The following is a 21403-nucleotide window of genomic DNA, read 5'->3' on the forward strand; positions in this document are numbered from 1 at the left end:
CAGTAGTACATATGAGAATACTAGTGTGCTCCATTTTATTTTATGTAAGTGCAGAATATCTCCATCAGAATACTAAGAAGTATGTACGCAGGAGGAAGAATGTCTTAGTCATGTAGTTTAGGTTGTTTGATACCAGGATGATTTGTCATCTTTAATTCCCACCAGTTTGTTGTGTATTTGGTGCCAAAATTGGATATGATGCTTTTTTGTCCTCTGGTCATGTTAAAAAGTTATGCAAATGAGTTTTCTCAGTATGGCAATGTGAAATGCAAAAGGCATGATTTTAGATGATAAACATATAAACTTGGAACAGAAAATGAACTACAGTCTGTCTGCATCCAAACTAAAAGTATTAATTTCTCACAAGCATTCTTACCACTAAATTCTGTTATTCTGAACATAGCAACAGCCTTATTTGATCAATATGTCTTGATGGATCGATGGCAAATCCTTCTTACCAGAAGTACAAAGCATTGTTTTCTTTCTACAAGTACAGTCAGTAAGCTGTGGAGATGTGCAGCTGTTGTTCCCACTCATCCTGGCTCAGTTATTTTCTGTTTCTGTTGCTTCATATGTCTAAGCATGCCTTGTGCTTCCCTTTATGCTGATTTTTCTTGACCACATATTGGGAGATACGCCAAGGAAGACATTGAAAGATTACTTTGTTTACCATGGAGAGCCTTGAAGATAGGGGCATGTGCTGTGATATTGTGTATGTGATAACTGAACTAAGCCAAAACTGGTTTAGCTTTATGCATATGCCAGATAGCTACTCAAATTATGCATATGCCAGATAGCTACTCAAATAGATAGATAGAGACATCATGTCTCTATCTATCTAGGTTAGAGTGAGGACCAAATTTCTTGCCTGCTCTTAGTAGAGCCAAGGTAAAAATGGCACAATTAATTACAAGCATGAATATATTCTAACCAAGAATCATAGATGGATAGCAAGGGATTTTTATAGAAAACAACATGAAAACTTCGGTTTTATTAACATGTCTTTTCATATTTCACCCATCTCTTTTACATTTTTTTTTTTTTTTGCTTTAGGGATGACCTGGATAGCTGAGATCTTTTCTGTTTTAATAGCCAGCACAGTTTATGGTTTCAGTCAGATCATCTGAAGTATGCAGCCATCCTTTGTTTGAATGGAGTCTCTTTTTCTTCCCAGTTATATAAATTGTACTCATAAATGTATTATCAGTCAACACAAAGCAATGATTGAAATTCCAGCTTTGACAGTCCTCACAGATTTCTGGTATTGCACCACTAAAATTTCAGGTGCTTCACAGTACCAGAGAATGTTACATACTAAGGGAAGTGAGAATTCATAGGCTGGGTTCATACATCTTGCTAAATCATAATTTGTTGGTTTGGAATCCAAGGGAAACTTAATCTATTGTGACTTATTCAGCAAATTCTTAGTTAAAATAAATTGTGATTTAGTATGATAGAAGAACTTAGTAGTATATTTTCTGAAGGAAATATTTTGCCCAATCAAAAAGCATTTATAGCTGAATTCTACCATAACAGGCCCAACCAGAAAAATAGCTAGTATTACAGATATATGTTAAAAGATAGAAAATGTACCTACTATCTAATGTATGTATGCAGTTGATGTGTGAGATCACAAATGCCTTAATGAGTACTGTATATTTCTTAGTTTGATAAATTCACACTTATTGCATGCACCATTATATTTTTATGAATTCCTGTCAAATACTGAAGATATCCAAGTAGTTAGTAAGAAGAGAAAGGTGCTATATTTCCTTACATTGGCACTTTTGCTAAAGATTTCAAGAGGTATCTTCTCACTGAATCATATCCCTGTAGACTGACTGCAGTGCAGTGAGGCGTTGCCATGCATTTTTACTAGCTGGTGAGGCTTCATGTATCAAGTACTGTAGTTGTGCTTAACAGTGATTGTCATGCAGCTGTGCAGAGTGGAAAAAAATATTCCTCTTTGTATTTAACAAGCTGATCCTGATCTGTCTCCTTTAATCCTGGATTTTTTTGCATGTTCTTTCCATAAATGTATAAATGCTTCAGCATAAATCACCTGAACTTGTTTAATAGATGTGGCTTTCAATTAAATATATTGTCTTTTTTTGCCATCAGCAATTATTTTTATGCCTTTATATCAGACATGTCTTGCCAAATCCAAATGTTAAGAATTCAGAATAAATGCCAAGGGTCAACGAGTATTATTTATTGTAAAAAAGATATCTATAAATAACAAAATTGCAAATAACTCCTGAATATATGCTATATATATATGCCCTTCTCAACACTGGAGCAGTAAAGCAAGATATTGAAAAATAAGTCAGTGTTCCTATTCAAATATATTTGGTATATACTGTGGCTACACATTTCCATAGCTTTTGCAAAGTTAGCCAAGAATTTGAGGAATTATAGCTGCAAATCAATTGCAAGGGGCCAGATGGCGGAGTCTGATTTGAGTTATGTAGTTTTTCATAGGCTTTATTTCTCTATGTCTCTCAGAAAGGAATACTTTAGAACCATCTTTCAAAGACTAACCAGTCTTTTGGGGTTTTTTGTATTTACAGCATCCTAAACTTCTGTAATATTGGGACAGAAAACATGTCAAACAAAGGAAAGGTAAGAAACATTTGGTATCTATTTATGGAAAAACTCAAGAAGTGATGTGCCAATCCCTCCTTGAGCACAGAACCTTTCTGCTTTTAATTAAGGCACATGAGCTTGAGAAACAATTATGTTTGCCTTATAGAGTCTGCTGCTAGAACAAGTTAGCTTATTCAAGCAGCATGATATATTTTTTTTATTGTAAGTAGCAGAGAGGTTCTGTGCTCACACAACAACTAAAGCACTTGTTTGGAATTGTTTTCAAAATGTAGACAATCCTAATGCAGGTAGTCCTCAACTTACCATTGCAGTTGAGCCCAACAGTTCTGTTACTAAGTAAGACAGTTGTTAAGTGAATTTTGCCCTATTTTATAACCTTTCTTGCCACAGTTGTTAAGTGAATCACTACAGTTGTTAATGACACGATTGTTAAGTGAATCTAGCTTTCCCTTGACTTTGCTTATTGGAAGGTTGCAAAAAGTGATCGCGTGACCCCAGGACTCTGCAACCATCATAAATATCAGTCAGTCGCCAAGCATCTGAATTTTGATCATGTGACCATGAGGTTGCTACAATGGTCATAACTGTGAAAAACAGTTATAAGTCACTTTTTTTTCAGTGCCATTGTTAACTGTTGTAAGTCGAGGACTACCTGTAGTTGTTCCTTAGTGGTTACAATGATCATGCTGAGCTAAGAATTATGGGAATGAGTCCAATATGTCAGAAAGAGAAGATCATTCCCATAAACAGCTTGTAACCATAAACAGATGAATATAGGAAGTAGACAGTTTGATTGCTAAAAGTGCAATGCTTCTTATGCAGATCAGGGCTTTGAAATCCCATTTGTTTATATATACTTATTCTGAATGTTTCTGCCTTCTGATGGGTTTTCTATTGCCTCATTTGCCTCCTGCTACCTCTTTGGGAAAAGGTAAGTCTTGGTTACTAAACAGTGAGTATTGTGCATCTGGAGCAAGCTGTGTTTAAACGATTCTTTTGAAGTAGTATATAAGACCTTGTTGCAGAGAATTAATGTAATGTACAATAGTGGTTACAACAATCAAGGTACTTCTTGTAGTTTTCTGAGACCCAGACATTTAATCTGAAGATCAACACATTCAGATCTGTATTAAAAGGTCAGAAAAAAAGGATTTCAAACAGTATTTTGAAAACACACCATCTTAAAACATAGTTGTGTTGTTTAAGCAAATACACGTCAGAAGCAGAGAAGCAGAATTCTAAGTGTATGTAATTGTGTGAAGATGGTTGCTTTGTTTCAAGGTAAGCTGCATCTTTAGAAAAAGAATTGATATTTGAGTTCTAAAATCAAAGACACTAAGTACTCTATAGTAAAGCTTTCCATTTCTTATAAGACTCTGTGGAAGGCCAATAATATACATTTAACAGAGTTTGACAGGACCTTAGGATTTCCCTAAGCTTAGGTTTGCTGTCTGCAAAAATAAGAGATGATCTCTGAAGAGTATAATGTATATGCTAGTGGAAACAATAAGTTGCAAAATTTGATCAGAATGCATATGTGCAGAGCAGAACAAGATACATTTAGTCATTAGGTTCCAAGTTTCTATTTGTGCTAATGCAGGTCTATCAGATAAAATTATAAAAAAGATGCTAATGCTATATACATTACAGATTTCAAAGAGACATGTATATCTGAAGTTTTGAAAGTTTTGTATATTCAATATTCTAGTGCAAGATTTTCATCAACTAAGAACTCAATGCAGGCTTTCTTTATGAAGATAATGGTGTAAAGGAAAATAACTGAACTTTAAAATCCATGGTGATACTGTGACATTTTTTCCAAGCATCTGAACAAGAGCTTGTTTTGGGAAAATGAATCCGTATCTGAAAATGCATGAAGTTCTAGGATGAAAATTGTAAGATTTGAGAATGGCAGCTGAGATCATGCGGATACCGTAGCATCCCAGATAATTGATTTATGATGCACCAAGTGTTCTGCTGTTCTGCTATTAGAAATTTATTGCTGTATGATTTTCCTCATATTGCATTTCTTTTTCTTAAACTATAATTTAAACTTAAACTATAAGTGATTGTATTGACAAAAATTGTGAACATGTGTATTGTTTTACATTCAGGTTAAGTATTAGCAATAGTGAGGAATACCATATGCAGTGCCATTTCTGAAAGTAATGTATGTGTATGGATTACAAGAGGTAATCTTCCTGCATTACAATTATTATTTAATTCTTTAATATGCACTCCTTTAAAAAAAAGCTGAATGTTCTCTTGCCATACCAGAAAGTGCTGATGTTATTTTTCAGATGATGAAAAAGGAATCATTTCTTGATACTATTCGCAATTTTGAGAACTTTTGTGGTACATTTTGTTGTAAAAGTGTCCTTTCTATCAGACATACCAGAAGAAAATTGTTATTTTGGAGTACATTCAAGTGCCCAATCCTTTGCATGTTTCAGATTTGTTTAAAACTTAGAGTAACTGGTAGAGACTCAGTTCAAGTATCACCTTACAGCTGAAAGAATGCATTATAGATAGCATGTGGTGTCAAAGGAAAAATTATGTATTACTGGAGTGCCTCTTTAAAAAAATTGCTGTTCCAAAAAAAAAAAGTGTGATTCCTGTATAAAATGGGTGTCAGTAGAAGATTTACAGAGAAAGATTGTATTGTCTGGTTTGCGTAGTCACATCTGTTAAAGAATATGGGTATGCCTGAAGCATTCTTCTTCTTGTGACCAGTCTAATGTATGATCTGGTGAATAGAACTATTGTGATATAATATAAATGAATTAATTAATGAATTTATTTATGATATAAATTTATTTATTTATTTATTTATTTATTACATTTGTATACCGCCCTTCTCCCGAAGGACTCAGGGCGGTTTACAGCCAATTTAAAAGATACAATAAATACACATTAAAAACAGACTAAAATTTATATAAATAATGGCCAAAATATTTAAAAACTAATTAATACAAAAAACTAAAACCCCATTTAAAATTACTTAGTCAGGCTAGCCCAGCTCGATGGAATAAAAGAGTCTTCAACTCACAGCGGAAGGTCGGGGAGTTGGCAAAGACCCGGAGGCAGCTCGTTCCAGAGGGCAGGAGCCCCCACAGAGAAGGCCCTACCCCTGGGGGTCGCCAGTCGACATTGTTTCACCGATGGCACCCCAAGGAGGCCCTCCCTGTGGAAGCGCACAGGTCGATGGGAGGCTGTTTGTAGGCGGTCCCGTTAATAGCCCGGTCCTAAGCCAAATTGAAAATTACACTTGGAGCTGTACTCTGTCTAATTTAAAATTGTGATTCAGATTGTGTCACTTTCTTACAGATATGTTCAAGGACATATCAATAAATAAAAATGTCACGACTTATCTGAAGCAGGTGTGGTATTCACTTACCCTCGCTACCGGTTCGCAAATGGGAGCGCATGCGCAGAGCGTCAAAAACGGGACGTGATGACATTCGGGCGGGTGGGCGGAGCTCCCGCAGCCACCACTATCGGTTTACCAGAACCGGATAGAACTGGCTGAATAGCACCACTGATCTGAAGGCTGTAATGGTTGGCAAAGCCTGTCCCTTCAAGACAAGGACAATCAATAGAGTATAGGAGTATAGGAGATTCTAGGAAGACAATTTGCAAGATTTCCCCATCTGGTGGTTATGTGTGAATATTGTATTAATGCATTCCAGAAGGAGAGAGAAAAGTACTTGAGAAATGATTCACCCTAACTCACTTTCAAATGGAAGAAAGATGGCAGTGAATCAGAGTCTGGGTCCTGTTCTTTTTGTGGTAGTATCAGAAGAGGTGAAGATGTGGAGGCATGGCACATACATGGTATGTAAGAAGTCAACATTACCAATAGAAGAACCTAGGACAAAGTAGTTCTTCTATTTATAACTTCAAGGCTCTGGCCATGTGTCAGAAAGTTGGAGTGACTCATAGATGTGGGGGAAGGGATACCGGGAAAGAGAATCTATTTTAATTATACAGGGGAGATTTCAGTTACTCAGATGCTTTAAGGTTCTTCCAATGTTATATCCCTGCTTTGCCATGGTCATTTCCACACCATTATTTGCTTTTTCACATGCATAGTTCCTAGCCCAAGGCCAGGTGCATCCTGGGGAAGTAAAGGAATTGTGTTATAGAGAAATGTGGAATGTGATAGTTCCCATAAACACAAAGAATGGAAGTTTTAACTCAGTCATAGAAATCTAAGCTGTATTCTGTGACTGTCCCATTGGTATGCGTTTCTAAGTATATAGGCAGCCACGTGTTAGTCACAGCTGTCGATGTGGAGAAGAAATTGTATGTGTTACAGTATCATTTATCATCCTACGTTTACCTTTATCATCACACAGAAAAGAGGCTGCATCTAGTGAGAAACAGCTGGGAACTGGCTGTGGAAATTGCAGCTCCTTCCTGAAAACAATTTGTTACAGTCTTTATTATGATTTGAATCAGGAGTTGACTGTATGGAGGGGAGGTGGTGTAATGAACTACAGTGAAGCGGCAGTTTCCCAGGAAGGAGGGAGCAAATTCCAAGGAGGGGACGGCCAGGCAAGAGGTAGTTCATACCAGAGCTGGACTGGATCGTGGGAAGAAGAAGAGACTTATGAATTTCCCATGATATATACATTAGGTTAGACTTAGTCTAGCAAGTTTGATTCTATATGGTGTAAGCAAGAATTGAACTTTGGTTGGATTGTGTTACATCATACTTGGCTTAGATCTGACAAATATTGATGAAGAGAACTGTTCCATGCAGTGGTGAAATCCAATTTTTTTTTACTACTGGTTCTGTGGGCTTGGCTTGGTGGGCATGGTGTAGCTTGGTGGGCATGGCTTGCTGGGTGTGGCAGGATACTACAAAATCTCCATTTCCACCCCACTCCAGGGGATGGATACTGCAAAATCCCCATTCCCTCCCCACTCCTGGGAGAAGGATATTGCAAAATTTCTATTCCCACCCCACTCTGGGGCCAGCCAGAGGTGGTATTTGCCAGTTCTCAAAATTTCCAGTATTGGTTCCCCAAACTACTCAAAATTTCCGCTACTGATTCTCCAGAACCTGTCAGAACTTGCTGAATTTCACCCCTGGTTCCATGTCTATGTATATTCTCAGTCATCCAGGTCATGGTTGTCCCAAATATGCTTTTCAAAAGGCAACTGAGCTTCCTTTTTTTTTTTTTTTTTGCTTGAAGGTGGTTTCACTTCTCATCCAAGAAGCTTCTTGAATTCTGCAATAAGCTTCTTCAGTTCTTCTTTCGCTTCTTGGATGAGAAGCGAAACATCTTCAAAGAAAAAACAAAATCCAGTTGCCTTTTGAAAAGCCTCTTTGGAGAACTGCTCCATCTTTTCTTTCAGAACAAATGGCTTTGGAAAAAAAATGGGAAAAATGTCCGTCCATCCCCCCCAGTTTCTCCTTTTTTTCCCCAGGCCTTCCCATCTATGATGACTCGGGGCATGGCACAGAGATAACCCAAACAGGTGGCAGTTCAAACCTCCCCTTTATTGCTCCAAATCTCCCCAAACACTCCCACGTTTCTGGCAAGTCCCAGAGCAGGGTGATAACAAACCCCCACACAAACCTCAAGCAGCCTCTGGCTGCAATTAGTCGAGCCCAGCGCTGTCTACACCAAGACTGCATGGCAATAAATCCAAACGTATTTGGCAGATCAAGGGCAAATCAAGGAGTCCAGGGAGCAAAAGATCTAGGTGATTAGTCCAGAACGCCAAAAGGAATGCAAGGACTCTTGACAAGTTCAAACGTCGGCATGCAACACTTCAGGAACTCAGCGTTTGTTCCCAACAAATGCCCCCTCCCCACAGCATCTCCTTAAGTCACATTCCCCAGGTGTGCCTGGTAAAGATGGGTGGGGCACCTCATGAGTATCGCCTTCTTCGCACTCTCTGAGCCCTTGGATCAGAAGGGGGTGGGTCTTGCTCCTTGTCTGAGCTCTGTCTCTCATGTTCATCCTGCCTCTGTTCCTCCCTGCCTGCAGGCCTTACTAATTCCGAAAAACCTTGCCTGGACTGACTCTGCCCTACCCCAGTTTCCTCCAAGGCCAACGGAGCTACCTCTCAATGGCTGGCAGTACTTGTTCCAGCTCATCTTCCCCCACAGATTCAGACTCTGATGGGGGCATGGCACCATCTCTAGATGGAACATCAGCAGCTCAATAAATTTGCCACTGATCTGATTGTTACATAATACTACTTCTAACTGTCCCAAAAGGAAAAGACAAAATAAAGAGACTCTTGCAAGAATACGTGTAATAGATAATTTAATGTTCAAAATTGGGTTGGGGAATGCCACAGTTCTGAAATTCTAGCTTTGGTTGAGTTTTGTAATCTTAAAAATGTATGTTGGATTATATGAGTTAATCGCTGTAGCTATTACTCCTATGCAGATTAAATAGGGCTACTACAAGTCCATATAACTTTAGATTTTAGTGAAATTCCAAGGACGAACACTCTACAGTTCTGGAACTACCAGCTACATGCTGTTTGTTTGTCATATTATCATAGGAATTTGTAATTCCATTCTATGGTACTAGACTGGCCTGCATTAGAATACTGCATCCACTTCTGATTTCCACAATACAGAAAGGACATTGAGGAAGTAGAAAGAACACAGAGCAGAGTTACAAAGAGGGTGATGGGGTTTTAAGGCTAAATCCTAAGAAGAGTGGTTAGAGAAATTTTATTTAGGTAAGGAAGGGAAGAACAGAGACGTGTTAGTAGTTTTCAAATATTTGAAAGGCTTCCATAAAAAGAAGGTATGATTTATTCTCCATAGATCCTGAGGTAGGACGAGAACTAACAGAAGTTTTGCAGAAGGAGATCCAAGCTTGAAATAAGGGAACTTCCTGACCATGAAAGTTATTAAGAATTAGAACAGCCTTCTTCCTGAAGTCATGCATGTTCCATCACTGGAGGTTTTCAAGCAAAGGTTAAGTTATTTGTCTGGAATGGCCTGAGGATTCCATCCTAGGACAGGGAATTGAAGTAGTAGATCTCCAAGGTCTCTTTCAAATCTATGATTCTATGATTATTGTACTTTCTATAGATGACATGTTTTGAAATGAATAATAATTTGATTGTTATCTTCTTCTTTTTTTCTAGGCTGGAAGATACAGGGGTTCAGTGAAGGATTTCCCAAACTTTGATGCCAACCAGGATGCAGAGGCACTATACAATGCTATGAAGGGATTTGGTATGTTCAATATTACCTCCTATCACTCTGAACGAAAATTTGTTATGCTTTTCATATACATCTTGCATTTTAAAATATTTTATACATGTGATTTAAAAAAATCAATAGCAGTGTTTTAGGCATGAAGCCAACTAGAAGAAGCCAATGCCAAATCACATCTATAAATGTTTCCTAGAAAACTGCAGGGAATTGTCCAGGCAGTTGCCAGGAATCAAAAATGTCTTGAAAATACCCTCCCCCCACAACACCAAAAATAAATCCAATAAGAGCACTTCATGGTAATGACATCATCTGTTGTATTTTCTTTTTCTTTGGAAATTGTGTACAAGAACAGTGACAAGAAGTGATAGATTATCTAGGCTTGGCATACAAGTAGTCCTCGATTTACAGGAGTTCATTTAGTGACCATTCAAAGTTACAACGGCACTGAAAAAGCTACTTCTGACCATTTTTTACACTTACTACCATTGCAGCATCCCCATGCCATGTGTTCAAAATTCAGACACTTGGCAACTGGTTCATATTTATGACGGGGTCAAGTGATCACCTGTTGTGATCTTCTGACAGTCAAAGTCAACAGGGAAACCAAATTCCCTGAACCATGCTATTAACTTAACAACTTCAGTGATTCACTTAACAACTGTGGCAAGAAAGGTTGTAAAATGGGACAAAATTCACTTAACTGTCTCACTTAGCAACAGAAATGTTGGGTTCAATTTTGATCGTAAACTACCGGTGTATATTTTGTACCTGCTCAGCTTTGAAGAAGATGAAACAACACTGACAAAGTGATGACCAATCTTTTTGACAAGATGCTCACCATGTGCCTTCTACCCATAAGTCTATTTTGCTTAGTCATGGAGTAATACAGACAATTAATAGATGTGACTCAGCAGCAGACCTACAAACTAGCATCCCTACTTGAAAGTCACCTAGAGAAATGTTTCAAACCTTGCACAACATCAAACCAGCAGTTATATGCTATTTTATAAGTCACTTGTCTGAGAAATTACCGCATTTTTCGGAGTATAAGACTCACCTTTTTCCCCAAAAAAAGAGGGTGAAAATTTGGGTGCGTCTTATACACCAAATGTAGCTCCATCCAGCTTCTCAAACGGAGGTTGCAGAGGCTGAAAAAAGCCCCAAACGGAGCTTCAGAAAAAAAGCCCTAAATGGAGCTTAGAAAAAAAGCCCCAAACGGAGTTTCAAAAAAGAAGCTCCCAAACAGAGCATCAGAGGCTTTTTTTCTGAAGCTCTGTTTCAGAGGCTTTCAGAGGCAGAAAAAAGTTTTTTCTGAAATGGAGTTTCAGAGGCAGAAAAAAAAGCAAGGCACAGAGCTCACAACCAAGGAACCTGTAGCTAAAATTCACCTCTGGGAACAGCTGATTGGGGGTATTCCAGGAGGCCAATCCACCTGCCAGTCAGCTTTTTTCTTATTTTCCTCCCCAAAAATTAAGGTGCGTCTTATACTCCGGTGCATCTTATACTCCGAAAAATACGGTAGTTGTAATTCTTTTAAGGAATTCACTTATTAAAATTATGACTCTTAAATCAGGCACAGACTTTTCTCAAGCTTGCTGACAGCCCAGAAAGCAACAGATTGATTTAATGAATAGAACACATGTCCTCGGCTTAAAAAGGTCTAAAGTACGTTTTCCAAAACATTTTCAAAATGTGTACAACTCTACTATAAATGCTTATTCTTGTCCAATTCCATATTCCTTTGTCAAATTGAATATTTGGCACACAAAATAAATTTTGCTACTTTAAAAAAATTCTATTGAACATTGTAGCTCAGATTAGTTTGAGGAGAAAGTGATAGGATAGGCATTCTGATAATTCTGGGAGAGGGAAATTTAGGATTTTATGCTTATGCCGATGTGCCAACAAAGTAAAGATTTTGAAGTGTTCAAAGTGATAAAATAGTTCTATTAAAGGGCAAGAGAGAGAATATATAAGAATTGATTCTCCTTTCCCATAAAACACGAAGCTACTTTCTTTTTCTCCCATTTTTCCATCGACTGGAGTGGAAAGTTATTTTACTCTCCCAGCTAAGCGTGGCTGTCAATGTGCTTCCTCTTTTCTCAGTTTCAATTCAAAATAGAAATGGGATTGTTATCCAGATTTTTTCAAAGGTGATTCTAATACATGTTATATAACTTCGCTGAGAGTTTTAGGACCCTGTTACCTTAAAATGACTGAGGCTTTTTTCTTCCTGCAGGCAGTGATAAAGAAGCTATACTAGATCTCATAACATCCAGGAGCAATAAACAAAGAATTGAGATCTGCCAAGTATATAAGGCTCTCTATGGAAAGGTGAGTCTCAGAATGGATAGGAAAACTAGAAAAAAAAAAAGGATTTATACAAGTAATTTGTAATTCCACCTTTGGATTGTGAATGGCTGATTTCCATTCCTCCAGATATCTTGACTTCTCCCATATATGGCAGGAATTTTATCTGATGTTATAGATATGGATCAGTGGTGGGTTTCAATTTTTTTTAATATTGGTTCTGTGGGCATGGCTTGGTGGATGTAGCTTGGTGGGCGTGGCAGGGGAAGGATTCTGTAAAATCTCCATTCCCGCCCCACTCCAGGGAATGGTTACTGCAAAATCCCCATTTCCTCCCGATCAGCTGGGAATTGGGAGGCAGAGAATAGATGGGGGCAGGGCCAGTCAGAATTTTACTATCAGTTCTCTGAACTACTCAAAATTTCCGCTACCGGTTATCCAGAACTGGTCAGAACCTGCTGAAACCCACCTCTGATATGGATGTACTTCGTTACTGTCTTTTTCAACATCAGAGGTAGGGAGTGATGGCCCTTTATTACTTGTGGACTTCAACTCTCAGAATTCCTGAGCCAGGATGAGCATCGCTGGCTAAGGAATTCTTGGAGTTGAAGTTTACAAATCATAAAAGGGCCATCGTTCCCCACCCCTGCTCTACATCACATACATCTGATTCTTAAGGTTTTATTCCACAGTCATGATAGGCCAGTAATCAGATTGAGTTTTTTACTTCTTTCAACTAAGGAACCAAGGATATACTTAAAATAGAATTTTAGGATCTGTTAATCATGATGCAAAATTGCCATTGGTGAGCATATATTTTACTCTGGCAGGTGCCTTCCATCTCTCCAATCTACATATAAGACAGTGGTGAAATGCAATTTTTTCCCCTGCCGGTTCTGTGGGCGTGGCTTGGTGGTGGTTGTGGTCATGTGACTGGGTGGGCGTGGCCAACTTTTCTTTTTTTTACTTTTTAAAGCATTTTTTACTACCTATTTGTAAAAAAAATGCTTTAAAAAAGTTTTTTTAAAAAGGGTTCCAACGATTGCGCAGCATTGTCACACCTGATCGTTGGAACCTTTTTTTTACTTTTTTAAAGCATTTTTTAACTACCAGTTGTCCTGAACCAGAGCAAACCAGTAGCATTTCACCCCTGCTATATGACCGTTTCTTGTTGAGGAATAAAAGTAAATAGGTTCTGATAGATGATGATAAGTGAGTGCCCCAAACACATGTGTTGCACATACAGAATAGAAACTATTTGTAATGTAAAAGATCCTTGCTTTTAGCTACCACCTCTTTGAATCTCTGGAACTCAGGAGATCAAGTGGGGTCTGTTTCGCTTTGCAGTAGATGTCTTCAAAGAGATGTAAACAGAAGAAAGCTTTTTTAAAAAAAATTGGCTGTCAAAACGGAGGATGAAATAAAAACAAGATTAGTCTCTAATGATGAATCTTCTAGTTCATTCACAAAATTTAAGGGGAGTGGGAGAGTTGTGGCAGCCACAACTAGTGAATTACTAGTGTAAGAAATTGTTGACCATTTTGTGAAATTTAAATCTCATAACAGTTCTTTCACATATTATGTAATAATAAATTTGTCCTTATGCGGTGGTACTCACATAGATTAGATTTTAATTAAAAAAAAACCAGAAGTCTTATCTGTTTTTTGCTTTCCACTAGGGAGATGCGAATTAATATTTCAACAAAATCAAGTATATTTGTTTCTGCTTCCAATGTTAAATTCAATTTTTAATTGATCTTTATACTTTTTATACTTTATACTTTATACTTTTTTGTGGTGAATGGTCTTCTAACAAACTGAGCAAAGCAAATTCCTTACCTTTTCTTCCTTTTTATTAGGACCTGATTGCAGACTTGAAGTATGAATTGACTGGAAAATTTGAACGACTGATTGTTGGTCTAATGAGGCCCCTGGAATATTTTGATGCCAAGGAAATCAAAGATGCTCTAAAGGTAAAAAGTTTGATTATGGAGCTCATGAGAATATTGGTCTCTTTACTTTTAAAGTACATTTTTTTTCTTTTGGGGAGCATTTATTTTTTTCGATCTTTTTAAGTAACAACGCACTGTGGCTGATACAGATAAATTGTGTTCTTTATTCCTAGGGGATTGGGACTGATGAGAAGAGCCTGATTGAGATTCTGGCATCTCGGACCAATCAACAGATTCATGCTCTGGTGGAGGCTTACAAAGATGGTGATTACTGCAAGATCTTTGTATTGAATTGGCTTCAGCTACTATTAATCCACAGCTGTTAAAGATGCATTAAGATCGACAGGATCATGCTGGAGAGATTATCACTGAGATGAAGTTAGCAGTTTCCGTGTCTTCCCTCTGTCTCTAATGGATATCTTATCCTGAATATCCTGAAATAGTTTACAAATAGCAAGTTTTAGCTTTATCTCAGTGATGATGAACAAAGGTCCTTTCAGCTTTTTGTTCAGTTTGTACAATTATCTTGTTATATTGCTTTTGTCTTTGGGCTGTTAGTTTGTGGGGGGATGCATTTATGAATACTTGCTCATGTTTTTTTTTGGCTAACACACAATGCATTCGTGTGTCAGATGAGAAAAATAGCAAGGTTTATTAGTAACTTTTGAATTTTTGTTAGCATATGAAAGGGATTTGGAGGAAGATGTCATAGCAGACACCTCAGGACACTTCAAGAAGATGCTCATTGTACTGCTTCAGGTAAGTTGGTCTTTATATTCTCTTTTAGCATTTATTCCATCCTTTATTTAGTGCGCTAATAGAACTGATGCATTGTTTTTTTCTATAGGGAAACAGAGAAGAAGATGATGTTGTGAGTGAAGACTTAGTGGAACAAGATGCCAAGGTAAGTAATGGTACTGCCTAAGTGAGGATTCAACAAAGGAAGAATTCGATATTTTTTCAAAGAACAAATCCAGTCCTAGAAAAGAAAGCATGCTCTAGAGCAGGGGTAGTCAACCTTTTTATACCTACCGCCCACTTTTGTATCTCTGTTAGTAGTAAAATTTTCTAACTGCCCACCAGTTCCACAGTAATGTGTCGTGTATCGTCATCTGCTCATGCCTCTTGCGCATCATGGATTGGGGTTGGGGGGGAGGTGCCGGCTGCCAGCTCTGCTGTTACAGCTGGGTGGTGTGGAGGGAGATACGCGAGCTATTCTGGGATGAGGCTCGTTTGTTTGCAGTCGCACTATAGCGCCATTTAGTTTCACTTACGTAACATGAACTAAACTTATGCGCGGGCGATACAAATAGTATATTTTCAGAAATTTAAATTGTCACGGGGAATTTTATGAAAACCTAATTAAAATATTTTAAGATAATGCTATGAATTTTTTTAAAAAAGTCAATTAAATTTAAAAAAAGGAAAATGCTTCAGTATTGGACAAAACTCCTACCGCCCACCATGAAAGCTGGAACGCCCACTAGTGGGTAGTAGGGACCAGGTTGACTACCACTGCTCTAGAGGATGATCTGAGTCCTGTGTTGATAATTTTTGTAAGTTTTTACATACTTTTTCTCTACCAATTCCACTATGGCCCTTTGTAGTAATCAAAACTAAACACTCAGAAACACCCATTTTAATGTAAAGAAGAATAGCTCTGATAAATGATTGTTTATATTACCTCCATCAGTACACAAACTCCTAATATTGTATTGGTCAAATTTTTGGCAGCCTAGCTCTTATTGGTTTCCTAAGCCGTTATTTTTTTGATGTAGATAATATTTATAGTTTGTCAACGTAAAAGAGTAAAGAATAGGACTTCAGACATTCTTAATTGAATATTAAATTCAAGAAGATATTCTCATTGGACTTTATAGCCCCAGAATTTAGGTTGATCCGTAGATATATTCCTGAGGCTTTGGCAATCATACATTTGATATATTGTTCTGTTACATATTTATTTATTACATTTATATAGTACTTTTTCACCAGGAATTGAAAGTGGCATGCATAGCGATCCTTTCTCCAATTTTCTTCATAATAACTATATAGTATAGGTAGGTTGGCTTGAGAGAAAGTGATTGGTTAAAAATCTTCTAGTAAATATTAACATTGTGATCTTAATTTCTATTGAGTTATCAGATCAATATTACATATCAGTTTTGAGAATTCAGTAATGCTGACTCAAGTTATATTGATCGTTATTTTATGTTGGTTTAGAGCTTCCAGATAAGATGCTTTGAAAATGTTGATGGTAACAGTAGTTGTTTCCTTTTTCACGTTGTCCTGTGTACTTACGTTTTCTAAAAGGACTTGTTAGAAGCTGGAGAGCAGAAATGGGGCACAGATGAGGCCCAGTTTGTCTACATTCTTGGAAACCGAAGCAAACAACACCTTCGACTAGGTGAGCTGGAACATTGCTGTACAAGAAATAATAAAAATAATTTGAATCTCAAGAACTCAAATTTTCTTAGCAACTTGTGATCTCTTTTAGCAAGGCATCATGTGTTTTCCTAGTATGATAGTGATGCATAAGTGATGAGTAGTCAGTAGGTAGGTTGATAAGGAAGGAAAAAGAAGGAAGGAAGTAGTTACATTAGAATCATTCTTTGGAATCTGGTCACCAGGCCACATGGACTGCTGAGAGTAGCTTTCAATTGCATCAGAGTCTGATCTGTGATATTGTACTTGAATATTTTTGTCACCAAAATACAGATCCATGACTCTTATTCTTCTTCCATAAATGTGAAAAGGTAGCGCAAAAGGAACTGATACTTACTGCTTATTTGCTTGTTAATCATTTCGTTGTTTTACCTTGCCATGTAGGAAATTGCCTTATGATGAAACTATTCTTGTTCCTGTTTTTAAATAATTGAGGAATCTACTCCTATTTGGTATTTGGCTGGGTTTAGTTATCATACTAAGCAATTCGTGGTGCCTTTATTTTTTATTTAGCATATTGTATGGACTACCATTCTGGTTGTAAGCTGTTGCTTATAGTTTAGCATTATTTCTAAACTCAATATTGTGTTTTATTCAAAGGCTTCTGTTAAACAAATAATAGTTTAACAGAATTTGTCAATAAAGTAAAAAACAAAGTTAATTATTTAATGCAATAAGTGAGCCTTAATAATATTTTAGTATTCTCAAAGCTAAGAACACTTTATGGAGTAATGTTTGTTAAAAAAGATATATTTGAAGGCATAAGTAAGCATTAATGTTTAAAGTGTCTCAAACTCTGTATTCTTTTTGCTGCAAAAGAATGATGTTCTGAAAAAAAAATAGTTAACCATGATTGAAATAAAATAGCCATTAATAAACAGCCATATAGAATCACAATGTTGAAGGTTCTTGGGAAAATATTTTAATTGCAGTTATTTCATTGATCTAAATTGAGGAATATATTATTTCATAATCTCTGCTATATAAATTCATGAGTTTTTCTATTGCATTGCCAGAAATAGTTAAATTGAAATATTGTGCACGATTCAAATGTTTCCTAAAACAAAGTTAAAATTTTAGAATATTTAAATGTTTAAGGTATGTCAGATGAGTAGTATTCTCTACCCTTGCATCATTTACATATTAATAGCATAATACAACTTGTCTTTACCAGAAAACTTGAATCTAAGAAGAAAAAAAATGAAGGTGTAAAATTCGTTAATTTTTTTAAAAAGATTATGAATTGTGCTTATAAATTTAGCTTGCTCTTTGGCATTTTTTAAACATTTCCCCCCCAAGGAGCAATATATTAGCTGAAATATTTTCTATTGCAGAAAATTTCCACCTCATTTTATTGCATAGCTATGATTCAGGGTATCTAGAGATCGGTGGTTGTGAAGGTTATTAATTTTCTGAAACAATAAGAAAAGTAGAACAATGGCTTTGCAAGATGCATCAAGGGCAATTGGCCATTTACTGCTTTTGTTTGCACATTGGGTTGACAAAGGAAGTAGCTGCCGTTTCATGAGTTCATTTAGAGTTTTGGATGCTAACACAATAAAAAAAAAATAGCCAAACTAAAGATATTTTAAGACTTTTAAAATGTAAAACATGTCCAAAATCTCCCAAGGTTCCAAATGATGACATAGAGATATTTCTAGACTTTGCTATCTCCTAAGACTTAGGTTTTTTTTAAAATCTGTTACCTATAATTATAGTTACAGGACTTCTTCTAGTAGTAATGGGTGCACGATGCTCCTAATCCCAATTTTAAACGCTATGAAATGGCAGTAATGTTAAGTATTCCATTCAAGTTACATTGTGATAATGAGGTAACTCTATATCAGACAGGTGTCATTTGGAATTCAGCTGAAGATACTTTTGATATATCAATGAACCAAATGCATGTGTGTATGAGTTAGACAGAATACCTATCTTCCATTTTTTTCAGTCTTTAATGAGTATCAGAAGATTTCGGGAAAATCCATTGAGATGAGCATCCGAGGAGAACTATCTGGGGACTTTGAAAAATTGATGCTTGCTGTAGGTGAGCTGGATCCTATCTTGTAAAGTATTTTTGAAGAATAGAAGCAGGCATGAAGGGACTTCAAAGAAATAACTTTGACTAAGATGAGGAAGATACAGAATGTCTGTAACTTACTTCTATGAGAAAGATGTAGATGATTTCCAAACATCTAGCAAATTCATAAAAAATTTTGAAGTAGAAATAGGGGGGAGGGGGTAGCTTTCTCTGATTGCTAATAATCACACCATTCATGGTCAAAGGTAGTTGCATGTGTAGAGACAAATTTGGGTTGTTCAGAATAAAATTTGGCAAAAACATTTGAGGTAGAGCATTTTCTTTGTGAGTTGAGCACATGGAAATCATGTTGGAAATCATGTGATTAGGTGTTCCCAGAGGAGGGAATGGCTACCTGTAACTATTCAGGAGTGCATCACAGTGCAAGATTGAACAGCATTTTAAAAAATCATTTATGATGCCAGGCAGTAGATTTTGAAGAGCTTCTGGAAATGCATTTTTGACCCACAGACCTAAAACTCTCTCCCAACGCTCTCTCCACAGTGAAAAATATCAGGAGTACAGCTGAGTATTTTGCTGAAAGATTGTTCAAAGCAATGAAGGTGAGTACCACTCCAGGTATTCTAGAAGAGTAGCTTTTGTCTCCTACTATAGATATCTTCTGAACATTAGGAGCACCACTGCTGCTTTCTCTAGATTTTAACTGTTTGGACTTTTCTAGTATCAAGATTAAAACATTGAATTGAAATTTGTGGGGTTTTTTAAATCGTTTTTTAAATAAGGGTTTTTTAAGGGGGGGGAGGGATTTGACGGGTGGGGGTGAGAACCCGTCGGGGAGGGATCCAGCCCCTGTGCTAGTTCGCGACACTCTTCCATCTTGTCTGAAGGCAGGGGGGGAGGACGTTCCAGGTTTAGAGGGATGTTCGATCTGTACGGTAAGTGGGAGAGGCAGATATGGCGGGAGGGAGGGGCCGTACCGAGTTGTGGGAGCACGCGTTCGATGTTTGAAAGCGATCGCGTGCTCCGGCCCCTCAGTCCCTACCCGTTCCTCGGGTGGCCATGATCCTCAGAGCTTGGATCTTCGGCTGATGTTATGTAATGCCCGGTCCGTGGTTAATAAGGCTCCCCTGATTTGCGATCTTATTCAGGGGGAGTCCGCGGACCTTATGGGCATTACGGAAACCTGGTTGGGCCCAGAGGGGGGGGTCCCCCTTGTTGAGATGTGCCCTCCAGGTTTCCGAGCATTTCATCAGCCGAGGGTCCAAGGTAGGGGTGGGGGGGTGGCGGTTGTTATTAAGGAGGATCTAGAGCCGAGGGAGACCACTGTTCCTCAGATTGCCGGCTGTGAATCCCTCTATGTGCGGTGGGGCTATAGGAATCAGCTGGGCTTGGTGATCGCGTACCTGGCTCCTTGCTGCGTGACCACAGCCCTGCCTGAGCTGTTGGAGGTACTTGCTGCTGTGGCGGTTGAGACCCCCAGACTTATAGTCATGGGGGATTTTAACCTGCCATCAGTCGGCTTGTCATCGACGGCAGCTCGGGAGTTCTTGGCTTCCATGACGGCCTTGGACCTGATTCGAGTAAATGATGGCCCTACGCACACGGGGGGAGGCACACTGGATCTGATTTATATCTCTGGACAGTGGTTAAATGATCTGGTATTAGATGATTTAGTAACAGAACCAATGTCATGGTCGGATCATTTTCTCCTTCGCCTAGACTTCCGAACCGCCATTCACCACCGCAGGGAGACAGAACCTACATGGTGGTTCCGTCCCAGGTGCCTGATGGACCCCGAGAGGTTACTGACGGAGCTTGGGCCATTCCCTGAGGAACTGGCCCACGGCACGACTGAGGAACTGGTCGTGGCCTGGGAACAGGCCGCGGCCGGGGCCTTGGACCGTGTCGCGCCTTTGCGGCCTCTGACCCGGCGTAGGTCTCGACCGGCCCCTTGGTTCTCCGAGGGGCTGAGGGAGATGAAACGCCGGAGAAGACGCCTGGAGAGCACCTGGAGGTCCAGTCACTCCGAAGCTGATCGGACACTAGTTAGGTCCTATTCTAGGACCTACCTAGTGGCAATGAGGGAAGCGAGGCGCCCACGCCCACCCTCATTGCGTCGGCAGATAACCGCCCGGCCGCCCTGTTTCGGGTGACCCGCTCTCTCCTACATCAGGAGGTGCGGGATGACCCTTTGCAGGGACGAGCCGAGGAGTTTAGCGGTTATCTATACGATAAAATCGCTCAGCTGAGGGACGGTCTGGACCGAATTTGGGATGATCCAAGCGAGGGAGAGGAGGCACGTCTTGTTGAGTCCATTTGGGATGAGTTTGACCCTGTGGCTCCCGAGGACGTGGACAGGTTGTTGGGGAGGCTTCACGGCACGACATGTTTACTGGACCCGTGCCCTTCCTGGCTGGTACTGGCCACTCAGGCGGTGACACGAGGCTGGCTCCAGAGGATTATCAACGCTTCTTTGTTGGAAGGGGTTTTCCCTGCCGCCTTGAAAGAGGCGGTGGTGAGACCCCTCCTTAAGAAGCCCTCCCTGGACCCAGCTATTTTGGGTAATTATCGTCCAGTCTCCAACCTTCGCTTTGTTGCGAAGGTTGTAGAGAGTGCCGTGGGGGGGCAGCTACCCCAATACCTGGATGAAGACGTCTATCTAGACCCGTTCCAGTCCGGCTTCCGACCCGGATACAGCACGGAGACAGCTTTGGTCGCATTGGTGGATGATCTCTGGAGGGCTAGGGACAGGGGTTATTCCTCTGCCCTGGTCCTATTAGACCTCTCAGCGGCGTTTGATACCATCGACCATGGTATCTTGCTGCGTCGGTTGGGGGGATTGGGAGTGGG

The 21403-nt window shown here is 38.9% G+C and overlaps 1 protein-coding gene across 3 annotated transcripts in view; it reads left to right on the plus strand.

Annotated features, from left to right (window-relative positions):
- Positions 1 to 21403, plus strand: part of ANXA6 (annexin A6) — a 47589-nt gene that overhangs the window by 2810 nt on the left and 23376 nt on the right. For all 3 annotated transcript variants that reach the window (XM_058169334.1, XM_058169332.1, XM_058169333.1), the window contains exons 2-11: positions 2571 to 2622; positions 9733 to 9823; positions 12045 to 12139; positions 13975 to 14088; positions 14241 to 14331; positions 14747 to 14826; positions 14915 to 14971; positions 16381 to 16474; positions 18464 to 18559; positions 19097 to 19155. In XM_058169334.1, the coding sequence (XP_058025317.1) occupies positions 2605 to 2622; positions 9733 to 9823; positions 12045 to 12139; positions 13975 to 14088; positions 14241 to 14331; positions 14747 to 14826; positions 14915 to 14971; positions 16381 to 16474; positions 18464 to 18559; positions 19097 to 19155 (795 nt within the window). In that variant the 5' untranslated portion in view covers positions 2571 to 2604. The remainder of the gene's footprint in view (positions 1 to 2570; positions 2623 to 9732; positions 9824 to 12044; positions 12140 to 13974; positions 14089 to 14240; positions 14332 to 14746; positions 14827 to 14914; positions 14972 to 16380; positions 16475 to 18463; positions 18560 to 19096; positions 19156 to 21403) is intronic.

Source organism: Ahaetulla prasina, chromosome 2 (genome assembly GCF_028640845.1).
Source record: "Ahaetulla prasina isolate Xishuangbanna chromosome 2, ASM2864084v1, whole genome shotgun sequence".
Classification (NCBI taxonomy): Eukaryota; Metazoa; Chordata; class Lepidosauria; order Squamata; family Colubridae; genus Ahaetulla; species Ahaetulla prasina.